At 41.2% G+C, this 12,174-nt stretch overlaps 1 protein-coding gene across 3 annotated transcripts in view; it reads right to left on the bottom strand.

The window, feature by feature from the left end:
- Positions 1–12,174, bottom strand: part of LOC122540973 (structural maintenance of chromosomes protein 6-like) — a 129,474-nt gene that overhangs the window by 79,207 nt on the left and 38,093 nt on the right. For all 3 annotated transcript variants that reach the window (XM_087977535.1, XM_043677351.2, XM_043677375.2), the window contains 2 exons: positions 9,598–9,734; positions 2,669–2,730 (listed from right to left, as the gene is read on the bottom strand). In XM_087977535.1, coding sequence (XP_087833661.1) covers positions 2,669–2,730; positions 9,598–9,734 — 199 coding nt within the window. The remainder of the gene's footprint in view (positions 1–2,668; positions 2,731–9,597; positions 9,735–12,174) is intronic.

Below are 12,174 nucleotides of genomic sequence, written 5' to 3'. Positions count from 1 at the left end.
ATGCACAGTGTACTCCCAATGCGCAATACCATTACAGATGACCATCAGGAGCTTTTTATCCTAATGCAGTGTGGCCAGCATGCCCCTGTGCAGTGCCAGAGTGTGAGTCCTCCAGCAGGGATCTGATCAGTCATTCACAAAGGTTCTGCACAACTTCCCAGCTTCAGATTGTAAGCCCCTTTCTGGTTTCTAACTCAGGATGGGATCTGGAATTTGAAACCAGCGCATTGCTACTCAATAAAGTGTTCACTGATTGGGTGCATGATCATGGGACAATTCAATTTGTACTATTTTAAAAGTCTGTTAATTTGTGGATTAGAAAGCATCATAAATTCCAGATTGGAATTGAAACAGTCGGCCATGTCTAGAAGGTTCCATGGTTGATGGGCTCTAAACTCTCATTCTTCAAAGAAATATTCTAATTCTACACTGTGTGCATCTAGCTCCATCAAGTGGCAGTTGTTGGCCTTAGAGCCTTTTCGAAATGGTAACAACAGGTCGTTCTGTTATAACATGCGTTTCATCAATGCAAATTCGTTGTAACGCAATTGACAAATTGGGGATGCTGTTTCTAAAGTGAGAACTTTTAAAACACGTTGGCTGTAACACAATTACAGCACCAACGCTTTAAGCGCTGTTTCTAAAGTACAATTTTTCTATAATGTGGAGCTGCACAAGAATATAACCATTACGTTATAGAAGAGCTTGACTGTACTTTTCATGAACTCATACAAATTCACTCCTCGAGGAAGTCCTAACATACAGGTAGATTGGTTCAGGTGAAGGACATGCTGCTAAGAATTTTTGTGTGAAACCATAGGCATTCATCTCTTCCACACTGAATCTAGCATTAGAAGAGAATGAGTTAAAAAGTTCAATATAAAACAAAAACTCAATTTGATCCAAGGCACCTATCATGCTCTGCTCCTGTGAGACTATGTAAAGGTTGGCACTGTACAGACTTTGTTGAACTGAAAAGCACTGCATGTTTGAATATTTCAAAGGTTTATAAATCCTCGAAAATATGGAATTACTGCATGATTGAAATAATTTGTAAGCAGTAAAAGTGTCTTTTATCCAGAAACTGCTAAACTTTCTAATGTGGTAATAGTAAAGCAGAAAACCTTTATTAGGGAACAATGAGTGCTTTGAGTCAACAGTTAGAAAACTGAAAAAGATCTTGGAATATTACTAAAGTCAAACTTCAACGTGTTCAACCAGTACAAAGCAACATCAATGAAACCAATGGAATATTGAATGATATAGTGAAAACAGCTCTTCAGATCTCTCTGGGTCGTGATGTTAGATGGCCCTCCTCATATGTAACTAACTCCAAATGCAGGACAGAATAGAAATGCTGCCAGATCTTCTAAAACTCCAGCATCAAGTTGCTGGCTAGCCAGCTTTCTACTAGTATTAGGACCCAGAATGAGGAAGTGCCAACTGCCAAGAGCACTAACACTCGATACCCCCACATAGGATACTGCCAGTAGAACTGCTCCTGGACTCCCAGGGTCAAGCAGCCATCATGGAAAATGTTATGTGGAAGGGGTGTTGTTGTGGTGTCTCTATCAGTATATCAATATGTTTTTAAGAGACACGCTCCTGATATGGCCCAGCAATATCAGCATGTCATTCTATATCTTCCCTCAGATCATTTTGCATCCTATTCCTTTCCCACTTGGCAACCTGCCCAACTGGCATCTTAAACTCTCCCAAACTGGCATCCTCCAACCATCTGTGGGCGGCACGGTGGCACAGTGGTTAGCACTGCTGCCTCGCAGCGCCAGAGACCCGGGTTCAATTCCCGCCTCAGGCGACTGACTGTGTGGAGTTTGCACATTCTCCCCGTGTCTGCGTGGGTTTCCTCCGGGTGCTCCGGTTTCCTCCCACAGTCCAAAGATGTGCAGGTCAGGTGAATTGGCCATGTTAAATTGTCCGTAGTGTTAGGTAAGGGGTAAATGTAGGGGTGTGGGTGGGTTGCGCTTCGGCGGGTCGGTGTGGACTTGTTGGGCCGAAGGGCCTGTTTCCACACTGTAAAGTAATCTAATCTAATCTAATCATCTGGCATCCTAACTCCAGACATCCTAATCCATCCCCAGCTGGCACTCCACTTATTTAATACCCAAGCACCCTATCCAACTGATACCTTATAACCTGGCATTCTACCCTGTTAATCATCTCACACCGTATTCTCCCCAGTATCCTTAGATCACATTTAACATTTTGCAGTTACCATTTACAGCAACTGTCAAAGTGGACCTTTAATTTTCAGAATACAGCAGCTGACTGCTGTGAAAGAAGAATGCAGTTTGCCTTTCTCTGACAGGCCTTTGCTCTGAAATAACTGTTAGAATCGAAGTATCGCTCCACATTTCTGAAGGAACCCTGATTGGCAAAAAGATTCTGACTATCTGAAAATCTCATTGTACTCCGAACACCCATAGCCTTTCACCATATAATTAAAAATTATTTTTAAATAACATTGCCAAAACCCAAACCTGCTAAATTCAAATTCTTTTTTCTATTATGACACAATAGAAATAGTTGAAACATCCGTTAACTTGGAGGTCAGTGGAATTTGCTAAGATCTTGTGAAATTATTGACTGTTCATTGCAGGCTAATTTAAATTTTGACAAGGATCATGAATTGAAGAACAAACCATACCTGTATATTGAAATGTTCTAATATCATGTTGAGTTCTTCCTTCTTTCTAGAAATTACATGCTCTGGGAAACAATGAACCTTGAATTACTAAAGGATCTTGCATAACAGGCAGTTTTCATCAAAGATCTGTATTGTATAAATCATTGATTATATGTTTTATTGTGATCTATTCTTGATTAAATTTTAAAAATATAAACCATAAGTATTAAGTTAGCCTGAAGCAGTGTTTTTTAGAGCAAGTTTCTGCATCTATAGGATTGTGAAGGAGCAAAGATGGCCTTCAGTAGAGTGATGTGCTGTTCCTGTTGGATGTGGGAGATTAGGGAGAGTTTCCATATTCCTGATCGTTATGTCTGCAGGAAGTATCTTTGGTTGTGAATCCTTTCAGATCTCAAGGTTGGAGCGGCAGTGAGAAATTTACAGGAGTTGGGGGTGTGATGGATGGCAGTTATAGGAAGGGAAAAAAACCACAGATACAGTCAGGAAGATGGGTTAACTCCAGAAAAGGTAGGAGAGAGAGGCAGGTAGTGCAAGAGTCTCCTGTGGCTATCTCCATTTCAAACAAGTGGAGCTGTTTTGGAAAATGTAGGGGGTGATGGACACTCAGGGGAATGTAGCACGTACAGCCAAGTTTCTGGTACTGAGAATGGCTCAAATATAATGAGGGGCACATCAGGTTTCAAGTGATCGATTGTGTTAGGGGACTCTCCGGTCAGAGACACAGACAGACATTTCTGCGGCCAGCAGTAAAAATCAGAATGGTGTGTTGCCTCTCTGGTGCCAGGATCAAGGATACCTCCGAGAGGGTGTACAATGTTCTCAAAGGACCAGCAGGAGGTCATTGTACACATTGGAACTAAGAACACTAGAAGTGAAAAGGATAAGATTCTGAAGGTAGAATATAGAAAGTTAGGCAGGAATTTAAAAAGGAGGTTCTCAAGGGTAGTAATATCTTGATTGCTCCAGGTACCACGAGCTAATGAAGGTAGCAATAGGAGGATAGTGCAGATGAATGCATGGCTGAGGAGCTGGTGTACGGGAGAAGGATTCACATTTTTGGATCATTGGAATCTCTTCTGGGGTAGTTGTGACCTGTACAAAAAGGATGGACCACACCTGAATTGGAAGGGGACTAATATACTGGCAGGGAGATTTACTTGAGCTGCTCAGGAGGATTTAAACTAGTAAGGTGGAGGGTGGGACCCCAGGAGATAGTGAGGAAAGAGATCAATCTGAGACTGGTACAGTTGGGAAAAGGAGTAAGTCAAACAGTCAGGGCAGGCAGGGACAAAGCAGAGAATGAGGTCGGACTGATAAATTAAACTGCATTTACTTCAATGCAAGAGGCCTAACAAGGAAGGCAGATGAACCTAGGGCATGGTCAGGAACATGGGACTGGGATATCATAGTAATTACAGAAACATGGCTCAGGGATGGACAGGACTGGCAGCTTAATGTGCCAGGATACAAATGCTATAAGAAGGACAGAAAAGGGGGCAAGAGAGAAGGGGGAGTGGCATTTTTGATAAGGGATAGCATTACAGCTGTACTTAGGGAGGATATTCCTGGGAATACATCCAAGGAAGTTATTTGTGTACAACTGAGAAATAAGAAAGGGATGATCACCTTATTGGGATTGTATGATAGACAACCCCCCTCCCGAATAGTCAATGGAAAATTGAGAAACAAATTTGTAAGGAAATCTCAGTTATCTGTAAGAGTAATAGGATGGAAATGGTAGAGGATTTAAACTTTCCAAACATAGATTGGGACTCCTATAGTGTTAAGGTTTTAGATGGAGAGGAATTTGTTAAGAAAACTTTCTGATTCAGTATGTGGATGTACCTACTAAAGAAGGTGCAAAACTTGACCTACTCTTGGGAAATAAGGCAGGGCAGATGACTGTGGTGTCAGTAGGGGAGCATTCAATGACCAAAATTCTCCTAATTTTAAAATAGTGATGGAAAAGAATAGACCAGATCTAAAACTTAAAGTTCTAAATTGGAGGAAGGTCAATTTTGTTGGTATTAGGCAAGAACTTTCAAAAGTTCATTGGGGGCAGATGTTCGAAGATAAATGGATGGTTGGAAAATGAGAAGCCTTCAAAAATAAGATAGCAAAGGTCCAGAGACAGTATATTCCTGTTAGGGTGAAAGGCAAGGCTGGTAGGTATTGGGAATGCTGGATGACTAGAGAAATTGAGGTTTTGATTAAGAAGAAGAAGGAAGCATATGTCAGGTATAGACAGGAGAGAGCGAGTGAATCCTTAGAAGAGTATAAAGGCAGTAGGTGTATACTTCAGAGGGAAATCAGGAAGGCAAAAAGGGATATGAGATCGCTTTGGCAAATAGGGTTAAGGAGAATCCAAAGTGTCTCTATAAACACAATAAGGACAAAAGGAATGAAGGAGAGAATAGTGTCCCTCAAAGATCAGCAAGGCAGCCTATGTGTGGAACCACAGGAGATGGGTGAGATACTAAACAAGTACTTATTAAATGAGCAGGACAAATGAGTGGAGAAGGACATGGAAGATATAGAATGTGGGGAAATAGACGGTGACATCTTGAAAAATGCCCATATTGCAGAGGAGGAAGTGCTGGATGTCTTAAAATGTAAAAGATGGATAAATCCACAGGATCTGATCAGTTGTACCCTAGAATTCTGTGGGAAGCTAGGGAAGTGATTGCTGGGCTCCTTGCTGAGATAGTTGTATCATTGATAGTCACAGGGGAGGTGCTGGAAGACTGGAGGTTGGCTAATGTGGTGCCACTATTTAAGAAAGGTGGTAAGGAAACGGAGAGTATGAAACGGACTGGTAAGCTAGAGGAGATACTTGTTAGGAAGGAAGATGTGTTGGGCATTTTGAAAAACTTGAGGATAGACAAGTGCCCCGGGCCTGATGGGATATATCCTAGGATTATGTGGGAAGCAAGAGAGGAAATTGCAGAACCGTTGGCAATGATCTTTTCATCTTCACTGTCAATGGGGGTGGTGCCAGGGGACTGGAGAGTGGCGAATGTTGTGCCCCTGTTCAATAAAGGGAATAGGGGATAACCCTGGGAATTACAGGCCAGTTAGTCTTACTTTGGTGGTAGGCAAAGTAATGGAAAGAGTACTGAAGGATAGGATTTATGAGTATCTGGAAAGACACTGCTTGATTAGGGACAGTCAGCATGGATTTGTGAGGGGTAGGTCTTGCCTTACAAGCCTTATTGAATTCTTTGAGGAGGTGACCAAGCATGTGGATGAGGGTAGAGCAGTGGATGTAGTGTACATGGATTTTAGTAAGGCATTTGATAAGGTTTCCCATGGTAGGCTTATGCGGAAAGTCAGGAGGCATGGGATAGTGGGAAGTTTGGCCAGTTGGATAGAGAACTGGCTAACTGGTCGAAGTCAGAGAGTGATGGTAGATGGTAAATATTCAGCCTGGAGCCCAGTTACAAGTGGAGTTCTGCAGGGATCAGTTCTGGGTCCTCTGCTGTTTGTAATTTTTATTAATGACTTGGAAGAGGGAGTCAAAGGGTGGGTCAGTAAATTTGCAGATGATACGAAGATTGGTGGAGTTGTGGATAGTGAGGAGGGCTGTTGTCGGCTGCAAAGGGACCTAGATATGATGCAGAGCTGGGTGAGGAGTGGCAGATGGAGTTCAACCCTGTCAAGTGTGAGGTTGTCCATTTTGGAAGGACAAATAAGAATGCGGAATACAGGGTTAACAGTAGGGTTCTTAGTAAGGTGGAGGAGCAAAGGGATCTTGGGGTCTATGTTCATAGATCTTTGAAAGTTGCCACTCAGGTGGATAGAGCTTGTAAGAAGGCCTTTGGTGTATTAGCGTTCATTAGCAGAGGGATTGAATTCAAGAGTCGTGAGGTGATGTTGCAGCTGTATCGGACCTTGATAAGGCCACATTTGGAGTACTGTGTGCAGTTCTGGTTGCCTCATTTTAGGAAAGATGTGGAAGCTTTGGAGAGGGTGCAGAGGAGATTTACCAGGATGTTGCCTGGAATGGAGAATAGGTCGTGCAAGGATAGGTTGAGAGTGCTAGGCCTTTTCCCATTGGAACAGCGAAGAATGAGGGGTGACTTGATAGAGGTTTATAAGATGATCAGAGGAATAGATAGAGTAGACAGTCAGAGACTTTTTCCCCGGGTACAACAGAGTGTTACAAGGGGACATAAATTTAAGGTGAAGGGTGGAAGGTATAGGGGGGATGTCAGGGGTAGGTTCTTTACCCAGAGAGTGGTGGGGCATGGAATGCGCTGCCTGTGGGAGTGTCAGAGTCAGGATCATTGGTTACCTTTAAGCGGCAATTGGATAGGTACATGGATGAGTGCTTAAGCTAGGACAAATGTTCGGCACAACATCGTGGGCCGAAGGGCCTGTTCTGTGCTGTATTGTTTTATGTTCTATGAAGAGCCAGAGAACTATAGACCGGTAAGCCTGACAATGGCGGTGGGCAGGTTGTTGGAGGGAATCCTGAAGGACAGGATTTACATGTATTTGGAAAGGCATGGACTGATGAAAGATAGTCAGCTTGGATTTGTGCGTGGGAAATCATGTCTCACAAACTTGATTGAGTTTATTGAAAAAGTAACAAAGAGGATTGATGAGGGTAGAGTGGTGGATGTGATCTATATGGACTTCAGTAATGTGGTTGACAAGGTTCCTCATGGTAGACTGATTAGCAAGGTTAGATCTCATGGAATACAGGGAGAACTAGCCATTTGGATACAGAACTGGCTCAAAGGTAGAAGACAGAGAGTGGTGGTGGAGGATTGCCTTTCAGACTGGAGGCCTGTGACCATTGGAGTGTGACAAGGATCGGTGCTGGATCCACTACTTTTCATCATTTATATAAATGATTTGGATGTGAACATAGGAGGTATAATTAGCAAGTTTGCAGATGAAACCAAAATTGGAGGTATAGTGTACAGCGAAGGTTACCTCAGAGTACAATGGGATCTTGATCAGATGGGCTAATGGGCTGAGGAGTGGCAGATGGAGTTTAATTTAGATAAATGTGAGGTGCTGCATTTTGGGAAAGCAAATCAGAGCAGGACTTATACACTTAATGATAAAGTCCTAGGGAGTGTTGCTAAACAAAGAGACCTTGGAGTGCAGGGTCATAGCTCCTTGATAGGATAGTGAAGAAGGCGTATGGTATGCTTTCCTTTATTGGTCAGAGTATTGAGTACAGGAGTTGGGAGGTCATGTTATGGCTGTACAGGACATTGGTTAGGACATTGCGTGCAACTCTGGTCTCCCTGCTATAGGAAGGATGTTGTGAAACTTGAAAGGGTTCAGAAAAGATTTACAAGGATGTTGCCAGGGTTGGAAGATTTGAGCTACAGGGAGAGGCTGAGCAGGCTGGGACTGTTTTCCTTGGAGCATCAGAAGCTGAGGGATGACCTTATAGAGGTTTATAAAATCATGAAGGGCATGGATAGGATAAATAGCAAGGTCTTTTCCCTAGGGTAGGGGAGTCCAGAACTAGAGGGCATAGGTTTTGGTTAAAAGGGGAAAGATTGAAAAGGGACTTAAGGGGTAACTTTTTCACAGAGGGTTGTGCGTGTATGGATTGAGCTGTAAGAGGAAGTGGTGGAGGCTGTCACAATTACAGCATTTAAAAGGCAGCTGGATGGGTATATGAATAGAAATTGTTTAGAGGGATATGGGCCAGGTGCTGTCAAATGGGACTAGATTAGGTTAGAATATCTGGTCAGAATGAACGAGTTGGAGCGAAGGTTTGTTTCCAAGCTGTACATCTCTATAATTCTATGACTTTATTTGTAGGCTATGTATGGACCTCAAATATTTATTTTCATTTAGTTGACAGATGAGTTATGTATTGATATATTATGCATACTAATTTAGAGAACCTATGCTCTCATATCAATTTGTACCACATTTTCTACAACATGTGCACTAAATTTCAAGTTATGACATTTGCTGCAACACAAAGGTCGAAGAATTTTATGTAATAATGTATCACACAACATTGTAAATGTGTTTACTGTTTACTATTCCATCCTGCAACAAAACTGGCACATAATTTAATGACAAAACAGTCTCAGAGTTGTAACAGGGTTTGTCACATTGTAAAGAGAGTTAAGGTGTTATGATTTTCCTCACTGGAGTTGAGAAAATTGTCGAATGATCAAGACTTCAGAGATTATGCCACATTATGATAAACTAAGTGCAGGCTGTACAAGGTTGTGAACAAGTCCTGTTCTCAAGTCTATTAGCAAGTTGATTTGTATGCAAGACAGAAAACAATGCAGAATAATACAAAATAGCCATTCATAAGTACAGCAAATATTCATGAGTCAGACCTTTAAAATTATACCTCTATACGTGAGCTCATTTGTAAGTATGAACATTCATAGATCAGACGTTTGGGGACTTGCTGTAGTAATTTTTCTTTTTCTGATTGACAAGATAGCAATGAAAAGGGTCAAATTGAAGGTAATAGCAAAATAAACTAAAGGGAAGGTTAAACATATATACAGAGAGTTCAGTTAAAATATGGCACTATGTCAGAAACTATAATTAAGAAGGGTCTTTTGTTTTGAAAAGGTAAGAACTTGTTTATCAAAAAGGTGATTATTGAAATAAATGAGTCTGTGAGTGGGATTAGACCCAAGTGGTGAAAAGACACAATTTGGTTTAAATGAGACAAATGATTATCTACTTTCCCCCTCTTCTCTGGTTAGTGTACTTGGATGGTTGATCCCCTACCCATCTATATCATATGGAACAAAGTATTGAATTAGTAAAGAAAATTATGACGAATTAAGAAAAAATGCTGTCATATTCAAAATGTCTTCATGCAATTTACATAAAAATGTAATCTTGTTGTATTTTGTATTAAAAACAAAACTGTTTCTCCCAAATGGCAAAAAAGCTGTTGCTTTAAAAGAATTGTCTTTTACCTGATTCACTCTTTAATCTGTACTGTCTTGTTCCCTGTGTAGAAATAATTTGTTCCACAATGATAGCTTTGCCATATAATTCAGGTTTAAAAGCATCAGGTCCCTGGTTTCTCAAGGCTATTGAAATGCATGCAGAACTGTAAAATACAGAATGTTAAGATCTTTACTTTAAATAAAATCATTCCTTCTCTCAAACACTCCATTTAAATTCGGGTTACCTCCACCATTTATGGCAATGGAGGGCTTGTGGTGAATGGAAACAGAGCTTTTATAATATCTGTACTTTGGTCACGAAGAGGCATCCAGTAAAGCCAAAATAGCATCTGTGCTGCACGTGCACATTGCCAATATAAAGTGCAATCTGTGTAAAGGGACATGTTTTCGTTTGAGAATTTACTTTTTCTTTAGTTTTCATCACAGTTGTTTGAAAGGTACATGAAGAAAGAAAAGTTTAAAAAGGCAGGTGTAATTTATTTCTTACGTCTTCTTTCTTTTGAAAACACACACAATTGTATTGCTCTGGGCTTCAAGTTGTGGAGATGTGAGAATGGAGAATGCACAGTTCACTCTGAAAATTTTCAATAGCATGTGTGTGTATAATTAAGCATTTGTATAGATGATGGTTGAATGCTCCAAATGTTAATGTGTTTATCTTCCTGAAATTGTGATTTTTGTTTTAATGGTATATGGACATTGCTAGCTAGCATGCATTTATTTCCCTTCCGTATTTGCCCTTGAACTGAGTGGCTTTGCTTGGGCATTTCAGAGGGCAGTTGAGAGTCAACCACACTACTGTGGGTCTGGAGTCACGTGTAGGCCAGACCAAATGAGGATGGCAGATTTCCTTCCCTGAAGGACATTAGTGAACCAGATGGATTTTTCTGATAATCAGCAATGGGTTTTATGATTGTTGATAGATTCTTACTTCCAGATTTTTTTTAATTGAATTCAAATTTCATGACCTCTCATGATTCGAACCGGAACATTAGCTGAGTTTCCACAATTAATAGTCTAGTGATAATGTCGTTAGATTATCATCGCCCCATATCTGGAATTGTACATTCAACACTTTAAGTTCAAATGAAAACCAATAAGCTGAATGAAAAGGGAAATAAAATATAGGGAAATAAAATAAAGGGCCAGATTTTTCAAGGAGTAGCAATCTCTGCCCCTTCTATTTTCCAAAAGGAGGGAGGTTACCACATTCACTGGTAGGATGTGAGCTGTCGCTGGCTGGGCTAGCATTTATTACCCGTCTCTAGTTGTCCTTGAGAAGGTGGTGCTGAGCGGCCATCTTGAACCACTGCAGTCAATGTGCTGTGACTTGACCCACAATACGCTTAGGGAGGGCATTCTGGGATTTTGACCCAGCGACAGGGAAGGAATGGCAAAATATTTCCAAGTCAGAATGGCTTAGGGTAGAACTTGGTGGTTGTTCCCATGTATCTGCCGCCCTTATCCTTCTAAATTGTAGTGGTCATGGATTTGGAAGGTGCTGTCTAAGGAGCTTTAATGAATTTCTGCAGTGTGTCTTGTAGATTGGAACAAAGTGCTGCTACTGAGTGTCAGTGGTGAAGCGAGTGGGTGCTTGTGGATGTGATACCAATCAAGTGGACTGTTTTAACCTGGATGGTGTCAAGCTTCTTGAGTGTTGTTAGAGCTGCACCCATCCAGGCAAGTGGAAAGGTTTCCAACACACTCCTGACTTGTGTCTTGTAGATGATGGGCATGCTTTCAGGAATCAGGAGGTGAGTTACTTGCCACAGTATTCCTAGTCTTTGACCTACTCTTGTAGCCATTGTGTTTACATTGTGAGTCCAGTTGAGTTTCTGGTTAATGGTAACCCCCAGAATGTTGATAGTGGGGGATTCAATAATGGTAACACCATTGAATGTCAAGGGGAATTGGTTAGATTGTTGCTAACTGGTAATGGTCATAGCTGGTACTTGTGTGGGGAGAACATCAAGGATCTGATAGAGATGTAGTTGCAGGTGTGTGAGTTACATACGGCATCAGTTGAATAGTTACTCAGGGGTTAGATGATATATTTAATGGTACAACTTTTCCAACATATCTATCTGGTTAATTTAATCAGAACTCTCTGAACTTTCCACTTTAAGTGGATACTTTGTTCTGGTAGCAGAATCACCCAGCAGCAATTTTAATTTTCTGGGCAATTTCTTCAGAGTCTGCTACAATGAGGATTCCGTAAGGACCACATGTGCAACTCTCAAGTATACTGGAATAGTAAAGTCATCATAGTGCCATTGGACCATAGACCTACTTGCTCATTAGAGAGAAATGACTGGTGTTGCCTTAACCTGAGGGTCACCATTGCCTTCAGTAAGGGAAGATGTTGAGAAGGTGAATCCTTCAAGGTAACCTCAGCCAGCGCAGGAATTGAACCCAGATTCTTTATCACAAGCTAACCACCCAACCAACTGAACCAAAGCAGAAAATCAGGACTAAAGCACTTGCTTTTGATTATTCAAGATGATTGTGATAGCTGGTCACAATTACTGCTGAAATATACACCAACATTTGAGAACTTTATTCCTGATATGATTCTCAGAGTAA

The sequence above is a fragment of the Chiloscyllium plagiosum genome, unplaced genomic scaffold (assembly GCF_037043375.1).
Source record: "Chiloscyllium plagiosum isolate Xiang-an unplaced genomic scaffold, Cpla_swu_hap1 HiC_scaffold_3, whole genome shotgun sequence".
NCBI classification, from domain to species: Eukaryota; Metazoa; Chordata; class Chondrichthyes; order Orectolobiformes; family Hemiscylliidae; genus Chiloscyllium; species Chiloscyllium plagiosum.
The sequence above is the reverse complement of the archived record's forward strand: the minus strand, read 5'-3'. Positions and strand labels throughout refer to the sequence as shown.